At 34.8% G+C, this 22,225-nt stretch overlaps 1 protein-coding gene across 8 annotated transcripts; it reads left to right on the top strand.

Moving 5' to 3' along the window:
- The first annotated feature begins 6,240 nt into the window (after nucleotides 1-6,240).
- On the top strand, nucleotides 6,241-21,181 carry LOC139977525 (ALK tyrosine kinase receptor-like). 8 transcript variants are annotated; one of them, XM_071986896.1, is made up of 18 exons: nucleotides 6,241-6,562; nucleotides 6,775-6,984; nucleotides 7,256-7,285; nucleotides 7,927-7,953; nucleotides 8,201-8,311; nucleotides 11,093-11,185; nucleotides 11,815-11,833; nucleotides 12,459-12,508; nucleotides 12,885-12,915; nucleotides 13,615-13,688; nucleotides 14,012-14,182; nucleotides 14,391-14,501; nucleotides 14,939-15,111; nucleotides 15,577-15,696; nucleotides 16,114-16,228; nucleotides 17,966-18,059; nucleotides 18,871-18,952; nucleotides 19,950-21,181. In XM_071986896.1, exons 1-18 carry the CDS (start codon nucleotides 6,442-6,444, stop codon nucleotides 20,073-20,075), a joined length of 1,758 nt encoding a protein of 585 aa, XP_071842997.1. In that variant the 5' UTR covers nucleotides 6,241-6,441; the 3' UTR covers nucleotides 20,076-21,181. The 8 variants fall into 8 exon arrangements, with proteins under 8 accessions (XP_071842997.1, XP_071842992.1, XP_071842994.1 ...); XM_071986891.1 differs by having other exon boundaries at nucleotides 6,655-6,984; XM_071986893.1 differs by lacking the exon at nucleotides 7,256-7,285 and having other exon boundaries at nucleotides 6,655-6,984.
- Nucleotides 21,182-22,225: the final 1,044 nt, after the last annotated feature.

The raw sequence follows: 22,225 nt of genomic DNA, 5'->3' as shown, positions 1-22,225 counted from the left end.
ATAATATGCTTCGTGTAACATTAACGGTGACGCTTACCAGGACAATAATAGAGGGCGCAATTCCATAACAAGAGTCAATTGACAGTTAAAAACACGTTCCTCTTTCGTTCTTTATGATAACGTTGTCAGTAGATCATTTTTTTACCAACAATGACACTGTTTCCTGTAAGCGAAGTTGTTGTCAGAAAACATCGATGGTCTGCAGCAGAGATGGGCATGGAATTAATCTTGCAATGTGCAATAATTATATTAAACTCATGTGTCTTTACACTTCAAAGTGCAACATTGACTGTAGACTAAATTTATAGGGGTTGAAAAGCCCGAGGGCTCCGAAAATTACTAACGGTTCGCACATAACCCAATTTCACTGGGTTGTACAGCCACATTTGAGGCAAAATCTGACTAACGTTCCAAAATATTTAGCAGGTAATTGTTAACATACAATTTGACAATTTTATTGAAACGAAATATATTTCAGAATGCAACTTGATAACCTAATCTCAATATTTTGCTCCAACTGGAGATATAGTTGATAGAATGTAATCTGTTTTGACTGGCTTAACCCTCGACTAATACAGGGAGATTACTCTGGAAGGTGATGGTGTCCTGGTAAAAGGTTTACTTAAGATATAATGTCGAATATTTACTTAGATGTCAAAGAAGATACCTTTTTGTTCACGCTGTATAACGTAGCATTATATAGTAAATATACCACAAATTAAGGCCAAAAGAATCGCAACGTTCAATACAAGTTCGTGAGAATTGGTTAGGATTAAGTATTAGATAAAACATTTTATGCACGGTAATGAAACAAACCCCCTCCGTGTCATGGTTTAAGTAGAGTTTATTTGTGTCAATCCTACCAGCACTTGTGTTTGCTTCTAAATTTTTAAGAACATGAATATTTTACTTAACACCTTATCATCCTTTAAGAAGACTTATCAATCGTCGAGGATAAACACGCGCCCTGTGAAAGTGAAAAATGCTCAGATATTTAGGTTAAAGCACCGTATCTCACACATATTGAATGGAACAATACATTCACACGAAACGATCTAAGGCTGGTGTGAGAACCTTCGTTATCCTCTGTAGAGAGGGTACTGAACGCATCATACTATTGAAATGCTTTTAACATGTGTATGTGCAGCTGTAATTGTGTTTAGTCATCTACACTTAATCGTAGTGCCTCATCTACACAATCAGTGGAATTACAACTGAGATAAATCTTCAAAACAATGTGCATTGATTGCACTGTGTCTTAATATTTAATGCTTCCGCCTTGAAGGACTACAAATTAACATCATTGGTCAACCCGGATTTCGAATACCACAATTAACTAGAAATTGTGGTTAAGATAAATCGATCGCAGCTACCATGTCCTTGATGATCGGTGTATTTAAACAAAGACCTTGCATTTCAGTATGTAATATCAAATTCATTAAATAGTATGAAAATATGGTACCGTTCGTGACTATGAATGTATTGAGCCATGGGGACCGCCGCCCTAATGTTCTTCTTTGATGTGTGCACATTAAAATGAAAATAACTGATACAAGAGCACTCTGCCGCCAATGATCCGGTTTAAAGGGAGACTCGAACGTAATACAAGACTTAGTGATTATTTGCTCATTGCAGATATTTTGTAATTGCTTTGGTTTCAAAGTGAGAGTTTTGGATATATGATGTTTGTAGGGTATTAACAGTTTGAGCTGTATTGACCCAAACTGAGCTTTGACCTTTATCAAAAACAATATGACAATTATGTTACGCCGACTGCGTTTGCACCAGGCGTGTTCAGGCGGGTTTTAGTAGGACCGCACCGGACATATCAAAACCTTCGTGCGTATGACAAGAACACTGGTCAGAGAGAGCTAGAGGAGCTCAGCAACGTGGAATTCAGCGCGGTCGCCAACTCGCCATTAGCGTTGGCGAATTTAAGCGTTGGCAAATAGGAAATGCACTTCGCTCGACAGTTTGGCGAGTGACTCGTGGGCTAGTCAAACCTCGATATTAGCAAGGCTATCTTTACAAGCAGATAAAGCTATCCTAGCTCAATGGGAAGTAAATGTGTAAAATGGTTCGCTATATGCATGTTTTTTTTTCCGGCATTTTCATTTGCAGAGGTTGTGCACAAACATCAAGGAGCATTTATAAACCAATGAAAAATGTTTATTAAACATCGATATCATGGCGGCTTGGTTATGCGCAGACAACCCCCATACACAATAAAGTATAGTACCAGCGGTCCAAGTAGACTGCTTACAGTAAAGATGTGGACATCCCCATCTGAAGTTAAAATATAAGACCATTACATGATTATTACAAACAGAACTGTAACAATGTGTAAACACTTTATTCCAAGTTTTGTGATTTTGAAATTCATTACTTAATGGCACAAAACCTCTTTAGAGTTGATATGCAAAAAATCCAGCTCGAAGTACACGATTAACTGTCATTTATGTAAAACATTTTTGACGACAAAGCATGGAACTGTCGAGTTGGTAAGGCTTCACTATGTCATACACTAACAACGGTAGCATAATATGTATGTATGTATGTATGTATTTTGGATCCTCCTGAGAGCAGGAACTCGCGAAGAAGCCTCATTGGCTTATCAAAGCCGCAAGTTGACCGAAGTCAGTCTTTTAGATTCATATTTAACGTCCATGATTATGAATTGTCAATTGTCAACAACTCTGTAACTGGACGACTTACATTAATCTTGGAGTGACTCGAACTGGAGACCTTGTGATTGGAAGGCACCGGCGTTAACTACTGAGCTAACACTCCCATTAGGTTCGTTAATACAAACACGTGAAGAGAAAGTGTTCGTGTCAGAATACCAAAACACTTAAGGTGGCCAAACATCTCCTAAATTATTACTTGAGGTATTTTTTTTTCTGCATGTTATCGATCATTATTTGCAAAATATACCACAATTGAAGGAGTTTGAGACAAATTTGCTGTTATCGCTGCCATGATTTTTATTGCAGAGATTTTCTCTCAACACCAAGTGCAAGTGGAAGATATATGCTTTGTCAGCTTGTCAGCTTAGATTTCGTCGGTTTTGTTCCTACATTAATTTTTTTTTTACATTTTTTATGGATGCCTACTGCGGACGATGGAATGATATAGACTTGTGCATCATGATGATAGTGTTAAAATATCTACGTGATGACAGTATGATCCATATTATAGGTACCGTAGAATGGGTTTTCATAAAACTACCAATTTTGAAATTTGACCCGTATGGAATTCCACAGAGACTTTTATTATTACCAAGGGCAATCCACATGCTAAGTCGGTACATCAACAAGATATTACTTCAAGAGTCATTGTTTTTCCTCCTAGTCACCCTTCCTAAGATATCTTGCCTACAAGCAGTTTAAAAGATTATAACATTTTGACCTCTGATGACCTGGAATGACCTTTTACTTTTACAAAAACAAATAGGTTTTTCTACCAAATATGGGTTACCCACATGTTAGTTATGAATTTAATCGAAGTCTCAATTATTGAGATATCGAGTAAGCGTCACATACACACGCCATCATCATCGCATATATTCCTTTGGCCTTCGGCAAGGAATACAAAAATGTGATATTTTGCGTATTGCTACAAAAAAAACTTATAAATATCTTTAAAATATTGCACGAATTATACCGACAAGATGTGAAATCATAAGCTATGTAACATGACGTGAACTGAACGACTGTGAGAGCATTGCTTTGTGACATTCGAAACCAAAAACATCACGTGGTAATATGGATAACCCAGTACTGGATGTGAGATATATTTTATGTCCAGTAATAAGGTGATATAAAATAATCAGTAAAACTTATTTACATAACACTTGTTCAGAATATCGTCCAAATATTACAAGGTCGTTAAAAATAATAACTTTCTCTGATGTCCGTCTTCCATATCTACACTTCATTAAGGGATGACCAGGTTCGAGTTAACAGTACGCAGATAAGATTTGTTTGTTAGGTCAATATGAAATTGTTGCGAAAGACCATACCAGCACATGATAAGACCATACCAGCACGTGATAATACTCAATTTGTGAATCTGGTTTGATAGTCACTGTGAAACGATTTTTTTAGTACGTTTTTAGTACATTATGTCTGTAGTGATCATCACCCTTTTGCATAATGGACTTGCCCACATCATCATCATCAACATTTATCAGTTAGGAAGAGCAGTGAGTTACTACGAAGGACGGGCCTGGATTTAGTGTCAGTCTGAATGGAGGCTCCATTACGTGAGCCACGTTTTACTGTACACACGTGAAGATATCGTTAGGCGCCGCCATCTTTGTTTGGACCCGAACTTCGAGCGGACACTGCGAATTGCGGAATATCGAAGGAGCAAAGTAACATAAGTTTGGGGGTGAGTTAATTATTTATCTTAGCCTTCAACATGTCATTGCAAAACTAGTTACCATGGTCGAAAACATTTGGGAAAATTGATGAAGTGATCCCCATTTTAAAATTCAATCTGATCACAGTGATAGTTGTCCGAAGGAGGAAAAAGAAGGAAGAAATATCATCACCATTATAATCGTCTACGTGTTCATAACCCTCGTGTTTAACATCATCTTTATTGCCTTCTTTCTCGTTATTTCCATAGTCAATGTCAACGTCATCACCAAAAATATTACAATCTCTTAATGTTACCGTCATCAAAAGAACTGAAGATTGAATTAGTCAGTGAAACCTCTAATATAGTTTGCATTGAAAATATCTTAACAAAATTCACTCTGGAAGATGCATGTTTGTCACACATGAACATCATCCTAACCAGCAGTCATTGCTTCATTGCGTGGAAGAAGGACCAAAGCCATATTCATGCTAATACAGTTATACAGATACTACAAGTAAGGGCAAACCAATAATACATACGAAGGCAGTTCAATTATGTTCTTTGTTGCTTTGTCAAATGCATGTGCTAAACGTGTAACAATGGGGGAGCAATGTAACCCCTCGTTAAAAGTGAAACGGGAAAATTGTACTCTCATTGTAAATTGGACGTTTTAAACTATTGGAAAAGGTGTTGTTAGCTAACGAATTGTAAATAATTATTGTATTGCGTAACAAACATTGCATTACCTTTCATTGATTGATTACTGTCATCCTTATCTTAGCCCTTACACTAGTAGATACATTCTTGATATTAAAATATAACACATTGAAATAAAATTAGGCTGGAAGTTTTTTCACTGTTCTCTCATTTTCCAACTCATTACGATTTTCAATCATATATATAATATATGTATATATATATATATATATATATATATATATATATATATATATATATATATATATATATACATATATGTGTATATATATATATATATATATATATATATATATATATATATATATATATATATATATATATATATATATATATATACATAAATATATATATATACAGTGGAATTACGACCTTCCTTACCGGTTCCGAACCTCTGGACATACAATCAGCGTCCGTAGCCTAGTGGTTAGGGTGTCCGCGTACAGAGCGGAAGGCCCGTGGTTCGAATCCCGGTGGAAGCTGAAAGTTTTTTCACTGTTCTTGATTTTCCACCTCATTACGATTTTCATATATATATATATATATATATATATATATATATATATATATATATATATATAAACGTTGTCTCAAAATAAGTGCTGACATGTATATATATATAGGCTATATATATATATATATATAAACGTTGTCTCAAAATAAGTCCTGACATGTCGTCATCTTACTGTTGTCATGTTTTACTTACCAATAACACACCGAGTCCACTTAATTAATACGTTAACTGTCTGTCGATATAGCAACGCCTAGTCCACCATTTGTTTACATATGATGTATAGTGAAAGTATGTTGCATTAGTTATCATACGTCATCTTGTATCGGGTACAGTACTCGCCCAACACAATCGGAAACAGAAATTGAAAGTATGTTGTCTCGTGTTCCGTCCGTGCTTGGGCGCTACTTCTTTACGTAGGAAAGAAATGAGATATTTTTTCATGAAGGTTGACAAAATATCCAAATTTGTCTTCTTCAATATTTTAAACAAAGGTTACATTCGGTAACAACACTACACGCAATGTTTACAATGAAAACCCTTGGATTGTTCTCACCCCTGAGTCAGGTGAGATTATCCGTCATATTTCAGTATGAGCGTAAAACGATACCAATACCATTCAATTAAGTTTATTCCATGTTATCTTCCTGTAAGTGATTTTGCCAAAAGAAATAAAAGAAATACTTCAGTCGAACAATGACAAGGAAATCATGGACTGAAATAAATCAGTACATCAAACGCTGGGGATGTTAGTAATTTAAATAGTAAGTGAAAGATTACGTTTCCGTTGTGTTTTACGGTTATAATATTACCCTATTAATAAGCTGATTTCACTTTTACATCGTTACATGAGCATTGTATCCTATAAACGTTTCCGTCGTGTACATAGTGCTTGCAATACAGTGAACGTCATGACACGATTAAGGTCAATACTATTTGCTCTTCTCAGCCTGTCGTTTGTTTTCTGCGGTAAGTAAATTCGGTGCATTAAAATCTGATAGAAAATAAATGATAGTATAACATTATCTAAAATGAAATTGCGCTATACGTTTCGTTTGCAGACGACCAAGAACAAGCTACTTGCATTTGTGACGAACTAGTTTACAGTCAGTCTTTTCCGACCTCCGTATGTAATGCCAGGTCGTGTGATCATGTCTGCCTTGTTTGCCCGGTTTATACAGAAAATAATGTGGAATGGTTCAATTCTGAGACTAACATTGCTCACGGAGCGATTTACTTGGGGGAACGTGTTGGAGAAAGCGTAAATAGCTGCCATGAGACGAATGCTTCGTTAACTGTGAAACCCTGTGACGATGAGAATGAATCCTCTATTCGATGTCAACAGGGAGAGAAAGTGTTGGCCAAATTTACACTCATATGTGAAATAGACGGTGAGTAGATTACATTGCTTCTGTAAGTGACTATGAACTTATCATATTTAATTACAAGCTGAATTAGAAAATTACCCCTCTTATAGAAAAACAAAGCAAAATGTGTTCATTCTCTGCAGACAATGATAATAATCAGAGAGAAATTCATTTTCAATAACAAAACTAATGCGATTCCATTTGATAATAATACATTGTATATTATGAATTATGTGTTCATCGTATACTGGAAGCGACACTCATTTGTCATTGATATTTTTGACCTTCTCTGCAGACAAAGATAATAATCAGGGATTTCCACATGGTAAATTGTTTTTCAATAAAAATGTAATTAATATTCCCTGTAATAACGATCCACAATGTATTTTGATAAGTATGTGTTCATCGTGTATTGGAAAGGACACTCAGGTTTTAGTGAAGATGGTAGAAAACATAATTGTGAGAAATACTTCAAGAGATTTATTTTCTTGTATACTTGTTGCAATAAAACATTTTGTTTCCATAATCAGTAATCATCTTTAGAGATAGTGTAAAAGAGTTGAAATATGGATAACTGTGTAACAACGCATTGGTGTAAGTCTTCGAAAGTCTTCAACAGGTGTTGCCATTAGTATCAATAACCCGTTTTTGCTTATGTAAATGACTTCTTATAATATTCTAATGAGAAGAATAATATTTCACTGATATTGATACAAGGAATGTCAACGAGTCCATATTAAGTGTAGCATAAATAAATCATATACAAAATATGATATTTATTATTTAATGTAGGGAAAGTACAACGTGGTTCTAATTATTTGCTAGATATTAATTCATTGTTATTTCCGATTTCTAATAAAGAACTTAAAGCTAGCACATATCATCAGTCTGACTATTCAATAAATTAAAATTAAAACTGAAAACCAAGTAATTTTAGAAAACGATCGTCTCTCTCTTTTCCCTTAGTGACAGATGCAGTGCCTGTAACAACGGGTAAACAGAGTTGTTCATTTCGTTCATTTTTTTTTCTCACTAACAATGGATGTGACGAAAGCATAAATCAAAATTATATATATCTAATATAAATTTCGGATTATTTGACTACATGTTGAGAGCACCAAGTGCCCTAATGTCTATGACGAATTCGCTTCTGAATTATACATAAAGTATCATATGATATAGTACCTCATTCACTGATGTTTTTAAAATAATCCATTTTATTTTTCTATTTCCTATACAGATAATCATCCCAATTTCACATTAACAATGTATATCATCACCGTTGGAGTAACAATTTCTATAGCTGTAGGCTGTGGTCTCACGTTTGCGTTACTTTTCTCCCTGCGAAAACGTAAGTTTGACCCAAACCCAAAGCGTAAACCCACTCAACCTATTTCTGCGTTTGTATCGAATATCAAATGAAACTCATTTGTTATCCCCGGTTATAGGTACGCAGTTTCTAGATATTTTATATATATATAAATATATATATATATATATACTTGTACTATTTATTGTGTTTTTATATGTTTTCCGTCCTCGTTCATTAGATAGCTAATGCAGGTCCCATCTAAACGATAGTCACAAGTTAGGGAACAATATTAACTTTACCTGTCTCTACCGTTCAACTGCATTAAACACGGCATTTTCCTGACCCGTTATACTTCTATAACGTACATAGTTTATATTGCGACCATACCATGCTAGTAAAGCTTATTTGCATATTTATAGTTATTTACAATTTATAAGCGATCTACTAGTGTTCGCCCGTTACCTTCTTCGTGTTCTTCTGAACGTGTTTTCAGTACTAAAGTAATGAAACATAGACTATACATTTACACATCTTCCCAAGGCCGTCTTACCCAACACCAGACCTTCTTTCAAGATCATAGCTTTGCAATAAGTATCGACAATATATCTTGATCATGTTAGCTCTGTAACCCTAAATTAGCCTAGATTACAATGCCAGTATCATGTACATGATAACTGGTGTAACATATGTAACGTTGTACGTAACTACTAAATTGCGAACTTAAATCTATAAAAATGTTAGAATATAACTTCTTTCCTAGTCTTCTAGCAAAAAACATATTTAAAATTATCCTTTCTTTACGCAGGTTCAGTTTTGATAAGATCCATGAACGCTGTTATGTTTACAGTTTTGTTAATAGCTACTTAGATTACGTTGCCTTATGAAGCTAATGGAACTATATAGCGCCCCCTATTAACTAACATACGTGATTATGAAAGGAAAAAGAAAGAAAACAGCACTGGTGTATTATAAGCTCAATATGCAGAACGGAGGTTCGACCAGTTAGAGATTGTTACAAAATTCCCTCTTCTAACGAGACATAGATGTATTTCAGCCGTTCAGGTCAATACAAGGTCAATCAGGGTACCGCGTGTAGTTTACGATCACTTAGACACTTTTCTGTCTCCCTTTCAGAATGAAATATTAAAATCTAAAATAACACGCCGTTCTTGCAACTTCGTCAAATTAACTTTGATAAAGTTTTCTATTGAGGAATCAATTAGTACTTCAAAGCATTGCTTAAAAGAAAGTCATTCCGAGACCAACGTTGCGTGGTGTTAGACATAGTTTGTTAACTCCGACCTCTACAATATGTGAACTTCGACATTTAATTGCTCACGACGAATAGTGCGATGGAATAAATCCGTGTACCGTTCGACATAGTAAGCTGTAACCGACCCATCTAGTTTGCTAACTTCGACAGTAATTTCAACATGGCGTACTTTCCGGTATTCGACATAATCATGAACCGAGTCTCTTCGTCAAAATCTCACTGTAACCATTGCTTCCATTTAAATCTCTCAAATCTTTCAATTAACAAAATGTTCAATTAAGATTTCCTAAAAAACTTTCAGTTCATGTTTATCTTATATTTTTAAGAGGTTTACTACACAATAGACAAGTTCATATCGTCTAAAGGTACTTCGACATTCTGTGATTGGGTGTATTCGTCAAATAAAACAAAACATGGAACCATGAAGATAGAACAAGCATCAAATGTACCTCAAAGAAATGCCAGTTTACCTGCTGCGCTACAATTATCGTCACGCGATCCCTATGTTTCTTGTGTGGTCAATAGGGATGTATATATATATATATATATATATATATATATATATATATATTACATGCGGTCGATTCTACACGGCTGGTGAAGCCCAATTAATCAACTTTCAACATATTTTAATCACTATTTTTCGACATGCATATATATAACAAAGGTCGTGATATCACCAAGTTGAACAAGATAATGTTCTTAATTAGAAGTATTCAATAGTTTGTTTCACGATCTGACCAATTTATTTTTATAAAGGAGGCTAATTTGATGAATTTATAATTGATGTACTGTAATGAATACGCAATATGCATTGCAAGGTACGCATTATCTAAGAATATTTTGTTTTGCATTGAAATGACCAAAATAACATCTCGCTGACTGCAATTCCCTGTTTTACTATTCAAAAAGCTAACTGTCTTCAAATTTGTGTTCATGTTTAAACTACATCCAATATAACATTGTGTCGTCAGTGATTTGAACGTTAAACTAAAATATAACTTCTTGAGGAACATAATTCATTAAGAACACAAGTCAGTATATGTTTATATTCATATCAACATCCAATATTCCATCTGCAATATTTTTCTTCCGCTCTATATAATTTTTGTTCAGTTGTGTTCAATTCTATTATTGTTAATTCTTTTGTTCAGTTATATGTAACTTATAGTTTTGGTACTTAATAGTTTCTGTGTTGCATACAAGGCTTGCGGTTAATATGTCATTCAATAGGTTGCGGTTTCTTTTCGCCAACGAGGGGAATACCTTTCATGATAGATCGTACTTGAATGTTAGCCTCGTTGTAATTAGTATACATGAACACACGATAATAACATCAGTAGACATAGCCTAATGCTTCCTTACTGAATAAGTGTATTTATACATATATTGATCAAATGCTAGTATATAGAAGCAATAATGTAAAAAAGAAGCTGCTGGGTATAGGTAGATCAAAACCAATACCATTCAAATTATGTAGTCATAGACCCAATATCGTCCTCAGGAGTTTCCACAAAAACATATCTTTACTCGTTTTACATCCTTAGGGAACAACAAATGGATGATTGTGGCTGGTGTTGTCGGGTCCATTTCCAGTTGTCTGTTAGTTTGTGCTTGTTTCACAGTCAGAAAATTCAGATGTAGGTATTAGTATTGTACACAATATTGAACTTTCAAATTTATGAAACAATGACAGCAATTTATATGATATAGACTATAACGCTGTTTCGTTTATCAAATACGTTAGCAAAAAACATCATAGAACTACGTATAGAACACATTATCGAGGTATAGCCACACAAATTGTCCACATGCCTATTAGAAAAGTTAAAATTCATGTCTGATCTGTAGGCATTAAAATTCCTTTTTAGACTGTTCTCTGTACTACAACGTAATGTAAGCATATAATAAAATGTTGTGATATGACCAGGGAGACATTTCAAATGTTAAACAGTGGATCAAATGAGAATGGGTAAACAATAAACCTTCGGAGATAGGAAGAGGTAGGACGAAGGTCTGGGTGCACGTATTATTTAAACTTCAAACATTTTACTACAAACTAGATCAAACTTTTAAAGGAAAGATGATATATCTCCTGATGCACAATTTACTACTGCTTTTATTATCTCAATAGTTTAATAGTACTTACCAACATTAGTGTATTTATGGATTTTACTTTATCATGTATATTACTTTATCATGTATATTTGATTGATCCATTTTCAAGATATATACTCACAAATGCATTATTTCTTTCTATGTTTTACAGTAACACAAAACCGGCGAGGGTGAGTTTATTAAAATGTCAAACTTTGGCATAAACACTACTTCTACCAGTAGCCCTCCAGCCACATCATTCCATCCCGCCTCTTCTTAACTTTTATTAGTAGCCCTTCAGCTACCTCGTCCCATCCCTTCACTACTTAACTTCTACCAGTAGCCCTCCAGTCACCTTATCCCATCCTGCCTCTTCTCAACTTCTACCAGAAGACCTCCCGCTACCTCATCCCATCCCGCCTCTTCTCAACTTCTACCAGTAGACCTCCCGCCACCTCATCCCATCCCGTCACTACTTAACTTCTACCAGTAGCCCTCCAGCCACCTCAATCCATCCCGCCTCTTCTCAACTTCTACCAGCAGCCCTCCAGCCACCTCATCCCATCCCGTCACTACTCACCTTTATCCAGTAGCCCTCCCGCCACCTCATCCCATCCCGCCTCTTCTTAACTTCTACCAGTGGCCCTCCAGCCACCTCATCCCATCCCGTTACTACTTAACTTATACCAGTAGCCCTAGCAAGCAATATGACTTACAGTGATATATAGAGCAAGGCAGAAATTATCACTCTCGCTTCCTCTTCATTCTCTTTTCCTTTCGGATTGGAATTCCAAATGTCACCTCATCAATGTCAAGTCATCAAATGAATGTTCTTGATAAAGGAGCCTCAGATACCGATCAATCAAGTAAGGTTTTATTTAAAATAAATTTCTGGATCTAATGTACAATTTCAAGTTTTGCTCTAAGATCCCTTTTATATGACACATGTTCTCATTAACCTTGCTTTGAAATGCTTTGTTTCATATTTCATTTCACAATGAACATTTAAATACAATACTATTATTACAAATACAACACTCAAAACACAAAACATTACTCCTTCAGTGATCTAAGTTCACGTTAGTTTGATTATAAAATGTATAACATAATAATATTATATATTTATTACATTTTCTGTTACAATTTAAATTGGTTTTCTGAAAATGCAATATCCCTACATTTTATGGAAACCAATAAGGTTTATATAAAATTTTCTTGAAAAAAATTCTCTTTATTGTACAGTTAATCGAAAAAGTATTCTGACAGAAGGAACGTAAGGAATTCTCGATTTGTTGTCATGTTCACTACTCTGTTGCCATGTAACCCAAAAATCATGATGTTTAAGTAGTGTGTAGTATATAATCCCACAATCACGTTGTTAAACTATTGTGTAGTATTTATCCCACAATCATGATGTTTAATGATTTTTTTATATATATTTATTACCACAATCACGATGTTTATTTTTGTGTAGTATGTAATCCCACAATCACGTTGTTTAACTAGTGTGCAATATGTAATCGGACAATTACGATGCTTCACTGGTTTTTCAAAATGTTGCCCTTTTCGCAGAGATCGAGCCACTAAAAACTTAAAACAAACACAAGCGTGTCCCATTCTTTGTTATTGCTGTGGTCGAGATGAAAAATTAATCGGACGCAAAAAGTACATAGTCATGTTTGTGAGATTATTTACTACACAATTAAACCAGAACAGATTGTGGAGTTAGGGATTGGTTGGTTCGTGTTTATAATGGAATGCATAGTGGGGGTTAATATAAAATGTTTTATGTCTTTCAGAAATATATCCCATTATTCAATTTATTTCATTACCCTTAAATTACTTCCAGAATTTTTTTTTTTCAAACGACAGATATTTGAAATTAAAGTATTTCCTTTTAATAATTTACTACATGGCTATTATGTTGATGAACTTTGCCAACATGATGCAACGCCATTTATTTCTGTAACAGGAAAGCATTACCAAAGATACCTGATGACGAAGAAAACTCACAAAACTCGCACAATTCTGGGGGAAGTGAACCGAGTAAGTTTACTCCAAATGGTAATAGTTTGAAAGTAAATTAATTATTGAAAGATAGCAGCTGTTTATCGTATACAGACTAGTCGTATTTAATAAAGTTTTATCTGTGGGTTATGATGTTTGAAAAGAAGATGGAAGAAAAGACAATACATAGAAGAAGATTAACATAGTTGACATGTAATTAAACTATGTCGACTGTTCAATCACTAATTAGCCAATGGGAATTGTCGGTCATCAACAGCCAACATTCAACGATGACTTACAATAGAAAATGACTACGATATATGCTCATTGGCCGTAATGTACGTTTCTCAACTTTTCCACAGATTATTATTCTACAGCAGATGTGATTGCAGGGAAAGACCCCCGTTTGTTGAGTGAGAATGAAATTTCCATCATCAAGAAAATAAAGATAGGAAAAATCTACAAAAGATGGATGGGATCTATAAATCTTGCTAATGAGACCAATAAGTGTGTTGTAATAACAACCCTAACAGGTTAGTGATATATTAAGTGAATATCTTCAAATTATGGCCGGAATCTGATCTAAGAGAATACTTCAATTTGTTGTGTGCAGTAAAGAAGGATTTATTCCTTTTGGATCTAGTTTCCCGATTGTATTATTAAATGGTGCTTCAGTCAACATTTTGAGCAGTATGAAGGCACGCCGTATTGAATTGATGACTTGTTGCGTTATATTTTCAGAAAAGCTCATTAGAAAGAAAGAAATTCATTGGGAGGCTTACATCAGAAAATGTCTCGAATTACCAGCATCGAACCATCTAGCAAAGATCGAGGCTATATCTATCCAAAACAGTGAGTTGTTGACTCTTTCAATCCTTTCGATATCTCTGATATTTCGTACACACGCTATCAAGTGATGAAGAAAAAAAAGCACGAAAGAATTGCAAGAATTACATAAGAGACAAATCTATCATATCATGACATGTATTGAAATGCAAGCTTCCCACAGCATCATATCGGACTACAGCACAGTATACGATTACAAGGAATAAGGACAACTGGATGTAAATAAAACTGACTGAACTCAAGTTCTCAAACTGGATGTAATGTTAAAAGTCATGTGATACAATTTTGTTACTTACTTTAATTTTTCTTACATTTATTTTACATTTATAACAAAGGAATGATTAATTTTCAGTCATTGATATCAAATTACGCTTATCTTGACAGGACATTGCTGTTCTATATATATCCTTATGTAATTTTGATATAATCCATCATTTTTTTAGATAGACTTTGGCTGATAACTACACATTTCGCTGGCGAAAATCTGCATAGCGTGTTGTCACGTGACACTAAAGAAAAGGGGGATTATTATTGCTGCAGTTCAATGTCAGTTACTGACGTCATCAAACATATCTCAGGTATCTTAGAAGGAATGGACATTCTTAAAACCTTCGGGGTAAGTGACCACACACATTTTGTTTGCAATTCGGATGTTCCGGCCAATTTTCTGTTTCATATGTATATAAGCTTAACGTACTTTTGTTTTCTAATCCTTTCTTGACCTTTACGGAGATCATTGTTGTAAAACAGAGAATCTCTATGAATGAAGTTTAAATGACTGGTTTAGAATCTTGGAGGCAATTGATTATATTGGGTTTTGGAAACAGCAAATGGCAGGATAGCTCTGCTTTAGCGAATAACTTGTAATCCTTATATCTCTGGTACAAGTCTCGTTACAGCCAACATTATTACTTAGCTCTTTTCAAATGTGTTTTGGAGAAGATAAATTTTACAATTATAACCACAACTTACTTTTAACCGTATTCATCTAGATTGATGGTTTCATCGTGAAATTATTTGTTTATTGCAATTCTTTTCCAAATAATAAATTAACCGTTTTTTTGTTGTAATAAATCCACAGTTTCTTCATCCTGGATTGTCTTCTAAGAAGGTTTTACTGACAAAAGAAGGACATGTCAAATTGTACGATTTCTGTCTCTCTAGCGATGCACGGAAGCTAGCCATTCTTAAAAAGGAACAGGTGGACAAACCAATGATTTACTCTGTTCTCATACGTTTTCCCTCCCATATTCTCCACATATCTCATCACCGTCAATATATCTCCCACATCACCCATCTGACGAATAGTTATTACTTCATTTGCTCATTGAATTTACTTTTTTCTTAATTTTAAGATCAGTAAGTAAACATTATTATTTTTCCAAGCTTCCTTAATCTCTGAGAAAGTGATTTATGTCTGGCTATTGTTGAATATTTCTCTTGGGAAACAAATAGTTTTATCATCACGTCAGGAAAATCAATAAATTAAGAGTGTAAGAAAGTATCTTATTTGAAATTTAATAACTCTATCATTTCATGAATCGTAGTTCATAAAAAAATCTTATTCATGCTTAACTCAAGTTATATATTCGTGAAACATATTTCTCTTTGACAATAGATACGCTTGGTGAGTTTGAACCAGTTTCCACCAGAACTGTTACTATTGAATGAATATACAGAATCCAGTGACGTGTGGTCTACAGCAGTAGTAATATGGGAGATTATGTCAGCTGGTAAACTATCCATCAAATATCATACCATCGATACGTATTTCTGTGCTCATTGGTTTATTGGCAGTCATATATGATTGCCTAAATACTCATAGATAAGTGTTTAACGTCGATAGTGATTGTGTGTGCTGGTATATATACTAATGCACACTCAGTAGCCTACTTCCACTGTATGTGTCCTGATAGTGATTGTGTGTGCTGGTATATATACTAATGTACACTCAGTAGCCTACTTCCACTGTATGTGTCCTGATAGTGATTGTGTGTGCTGGTATATATACTAATGTACACTCAGTAGCCTACTTCCACTGTATGTGTCCTAATAGTGATTGTGTGTGCTGGTATATATACTAATGTACACTCAGTAGCCTACTTCCACTGTATGTGTTCCGATAGTGATTGTGTGTGCTGGTATATATACTAATGTACACTCAGTAGCCTACTTCCACTGTATGTGTCCCGATAGTGATTGTGTGTGCTGGTATATATACTAATGTACACTCAGTAGCCTACTTCCACTGTATGTGTTCCGATAGTGATTGTGTGTGCTGGTATATATACTAATGCACACTCAGTAGCCTACTTCCACTGTATGTGTCCTGATAGTGATTGTGTGTGCTGGTATATATACTAATGTACACTCAGTAGCCTACTTCCACTGTATGTGTCCTGATAGTGATTGTGTGTGCTGGTATATATACTAATGTACACTCAGTAGCCTACTTCCACTGTATGTGTTCCGATAGTGATTGTGTGTGCTGGTATATATACTAATGTACACTCAGTAGCCTACTTCCACTGTATGTGTTCCGATAGTGATTGTGTGTGCTGGTATATATACTAATGCACACTCAGTAGCCTACTTCCACTGTATGTGTCCTGATAGTGATTGTGTGTGCTGGTATATATACTAATGTACACTCAGTAGCCTACTTCCACTGTATGTGTCCTGATAGTGATTGTGTGTGCTGGTATATATACTAATGTACACTCAGTAGCCTACTTCCACTGTATGTGTTCCGATAGTAATTGTGTGTGCTGGTATATATACTAATGCACACTCAGTAGCCTACTTCCACTGTATGTGTCCTGATAGTGATTGTGTGTGCTGGTATATATACTAATGTACACTCAGTAGCCTACTTCCACTGTATGTGTCCTGATAGTGATTGTGTGTGCTGGTATATATACTAATGTACACTCAGTAGCCTACTTCCACTGTATGTGTCCCGATAGTGATTATGTGTGCTGGTATACTAATGGACAATCAGTAACCTACTTCCACTGTATGTGTTCCGATAGTGATTGTGTGTGCTGGTATATATACTAATGTACACTCAGTAGCCTACTTCCACTGTATGTGTCCCGATAGTGATTATGTGTGCTGGTATACTAATGGACAATCAGTAACCTACTTCCACTGTACGTGTCCGGGAGGAGTCTATTGATTGGTATATCGAACCATTACATTGTCTTAGCGAAACTAATGTAGATCTAAGATGATTCATAGTATGTGCATATTACTTTTATTGTTGCGTTAACTTGTGTGGTCTTTAAATATCTGAAAATTGCAATAAAACTATGATACCTTTCTTTCAGGGAGGTATACATTTATAAAATTGTTGTGTTGCGTACTTGGTAACTTATGTATAATGAGTCTTCTGATATCATCAATCTACATGACTTGAATTTGCATTATATTTTAAGATGAATGTTATCAATGTTCATAACTGCTGTTAGGAACACCACCGTTTCCGGTCGACATGGAAGTGGAATCGATTGACAACGTTGCAGCGCCATCAGTACCTTGGCCAGAGAGGTACATGCAGATAAAGTTAGTATCGTATTAATTTACTTTTTGTCTTATCCACAATGTCCGTACACCGTTTGGTGCTATTTGATAATCATACTGAAATCGGGTAACAATATAATCCAGTATGGTTCAAGAAACAATGAATTTTTTCAATGTCTGTTTCAATGGCATTAATATAAATATTGAAGTAGTTCAAGGAAGGATTAAATGCAGAGACCTTGCTATTTTCTTAGACTCTATAGAATTTATTTAGTAAACACCCAGACATAGTTTGCAGTCTTATTTTGAACAATTCTTGGTCGATGTTTCATGGTGTCAACCAAACTCAGAAAACTGATTTCATTCACTGGTTTCTTTTTATGATTGAATTTCGTAACTTTCTTGTATTTTTTTTAAAGTGTCTCCAAAACAAAGAGCTGTATAGCAAAATAAGTACTGTCATTTGTGTGTCCTTAATTATACCAAATCGTCAATACCTTGCACATTTGAGAATGATAAATAAATGAAGCTCAAACTAACAATTTACATCTCTGATACCCGTTATACACGGTACCTCACAGGGAATCAAATGCATTGATGGTAAAGTGTTGCTTTGTGTCAAGAACATCCCCATACAGTCTCGTGGAAATTCTTGGCAGACAATGGTTATAAAAGTAAAAGTATTTATGGTCCCCTATTCATGTTAAATACTGCGCTTCTCAACACAACATTTTATGATTGTGGCTTAACAAACAATGCTCGGTTTTTGATGGCCAGGCTGTATCTTGGCTGACGTTATTTAAGAAAAAAATCTGCTCAGCACTAATCGCATTTTGTTTTGGAATATTTGTAGAGATGAGATCTTGTTCGATTGCTGGAACCATAACTGTTCTCTTCGACCTTCCATTCATCATTTGAGGGAAACGTTCGTAGCTGTAAGTACTGTTTTTCTCTTTACTGGTCTTTCCAACGTGTCGTAACGTCTATAATGAGCGTCTATTTGGAAGCATGATTTGACAATATTTGTTGGTGGTAGCATTCAACCAATCTTCTTCTCCCTTTACGTCTTTGAATAATGTAATGTTGTACCATTAAAAATGTTGAGTACTTGTGACCAATGGACTCTGCTCTTGAAAAAAAAAAACACCTTGTTTCCACACAGCTAGTTATTGTTTGTAAATAAACCGCCTTGTTCCAACACAGCTAGTTATTGTTTTGTAAATAAACTGCCTTGTTCCCACACAGCTAGTCATTGTTAATAATAAATTGTCATTTTCCCACACAGCTAGTCATTGTTAGTAAATAAACCACCATTTTCCCACACAGCTAGTCATTGTTAGTATATAAACCGCCTTGTTTCCACAAAGCTAGTTACTGTTGGTACAAAAACCGCCTTGTTTCCACACAGCTAGTCATTGTTAGTAAATGAGCCGTCTTGTTTCCACAAAGCTAGTTATTGTTGGTAAATAAACCGCCTTGTTTCCACACAACCAGTTATTGTTTGTAAATAAACCGCCTTGTTTCCATACAGATAGTTATTGTTTGTAAATAAACCGCCTTGTTACAAGATAGTTAAGCTTATGTAAACATGTGTGACGTCACCACAACCGCCGTTTGTTGATTTCCATTACAACGATACAATCTATAAAGATGTTGCAGAGATGCGAGATGATAGGCTCATAATATGGACAGCCCTTTAATAGATTCATGGTGTGTGTTTCTTTATTGTTCAACATATATAGAAAACATGTTTTAACTGGTCACTAGGCTGTACTCGAATAGCATCATTCTCCTTGTTCTTTCTCTTGTTTTTATATTAATTATGGAGTGAAACGTGATGATTAGTTTGGGCAGACGTTAAAGCAATTCACTGAGTGACGGAAACACGGAAATTCATTCTGTAACAAAAATACACGCATTATCCCTTAACAGAAATTTGAGAAACTAATCGGCGACAGTTCGTATGAGATACCGATTCCAACAACGTATGTTCCCATGGGAGCCGCGAATACCGATCAAGCAACCTACGCAGAACACATCTATCATGCTGGGAACTAGAACAACTGGGTGTAGCTAGGATCTTCTTGGATGTCAGAGGGAATGATTTTAATAATCATAATATTAAGCGTATTACATAAAACTTTAGGCGGTTGCATTTTTTCTTCAATTCTAGCGCTTTCTTTATTTTTGTTTACAAACGGTAGTTTTAAGGGTGTAAAATGGTGATTATCGTAACCTTTCCTCAAGGTAACCTTCTCGCTTTGTGAAAAAGACATGGAGTAAATTGAGATATTTTAAGAAATCAGATTTGAATGATTTTAGTGGCAACCATCCAAGTTGGACAGGGTGTGTTGGTATTGAGTAATATTTCAAAAAGTTATTAAAGAAACTTCTGAGTTTTAAAAACTTCTAAATTATCTTAATCATTTTTAAGTGCTCACGTTTAAATGAATTTTACTTCCTGCTTCTTGGAATATATCAAGCCACCATATTTATAGTAAGGAAGATGGTCTTTTGATTTGGATTTCAGCTAAGGTATGTGGAATATTTTTGACATTATTGATTATCTCACATTCATAAATAACTCAAATATAAATTATTCTAAGATCACCGAGACCAATGTAAATAGTTTCGCAAACTCAAAACATGACAGTAGCGCTAGATATCATTCATTATATCAGGTTGTTAATTGGAAAGTTGACGCATATTTATTATTTTTCAATAACTTTCTGTATATATTACTTCTTTACTAAACCATTTTGAGCTGTTTTATAGCATAGGCTAGCCAAAACAATGCCGACAAAGTGATTTAAGTCTCCCAAAAGCATTGTATATCATTTTTAATGGTATTGACACTAACAAAACAAACGCAGCGTTTAGTTTGGCTTAGGATAAGTAAGTAAGTTTTCATTTTGGACGACATTATTACCGTAGTGAGTTTAACAGGTTCTCTTACATGCCATTAAATGAATGAAGCACTGAACCTTAACTAATATGAGAAGAGTTCCATGAATATCATCCATAAGTCAATCACATAACTATTTTACGCCATACATATCATGACTAATTGTATACTGCTAACTTTTTTTATTTCTGTCTTTTTTTATAGACTAGATTCTGAAGTAGATAGTTTTAAACGAAAATAAAGAATAGACTGAAAGATATGAACACTTTAATACTTTTCTGTTTGGTTAAACTTCACAAAATCTTGTTCTCCATTATGCAAAGATTGCATAGTAAGCTATGTGAGTACAGATGACAATGTCAACACAGGAAGAATATCTGACATAGTAATCTATGTGAGTACAAATAACACTGTAACACAGGAAGAATATCTTGCATAGTAAAATATGTGAGTACAACTAGCAATGTCTACGCAGGAATAATATCTTGCATAGAAAGCTATGTGAGTAAAAATAGCAATGTCTTCACAGGAAGAATACCTGATACAGTAAGCTTTGTGACTACAGATAACAATGTCAACACAGGAAGAATATCTTGCACAGTAAGCTATGTGAGTACAAATAGCAATGTCTTCACAGGAAGAATATCTCACACAGTAAGCTATGTGAGTACAAATGGCAATGTCTACAAAGGAAGAGTATCTTGCATAGTAAAATATGTGAGTACAAATAACAATGTCTTCACAGGAAGAATATCTTGCATAGCAAGCTATGTGAGTACAAATAGCAATGTCTACACAGCAAGAATATCTTGCTTAGTAAGCTATGGGAGTAATAATGCCAATGTCTACACAGGAAGAATATCTCACACAGTAAGCTATGTGAGTACAAATAGCTATGTCTACACAGGAAGAGTATCTAATATAATCAGCTTTATCGAAGAAATCACTGTAGTGAAATTCCACGCATGTCTTAAAAAACTTAGTTCACACTACCTATTAACAATGCACTATGCTAGGCAGTGATTGCAGTATAGGCAGAGGTAGGCAGTTTAATTACCATACCATTTTAGCCTTAACGGTTCCTGTTGCTTATTCCAACATAGTAACATTATTCAATCCGCAAACCGTCTCTTGCGGAATATACTATTCTTTGTTTATAAAACAAAAGTACAACATTAAGTTGATGATGCTCTGGTAGTTAGTCTTATGAGGCATAAATTACGCAGCATGAAAACAAAATCGCTCAAAATGTGAGGTTAATAGGGTTCCACGTCTCCTTTGTCCAGGCTCTTAAATATGTTGC

Source organism: Apostichopus japonicus, chromosome 12 (assembly GCF_037975245.1).
Source record: "Apostichopus japonicus isolate 1M-3 chromosome 12, ASM3797524v1, whole genome shotgun sequence".
Classification (NCBI taxonomy): domain Eukaryota; kingdom Metazoa; phylum Echinodermata; class Holothuroidea; order Aspidochirotida; family Stichopodidae; genus Apostichopus; species Apostichopus japonicus.
This window is presented reverse-complemented; position numbering and strand designations above follow the sequence as displayed.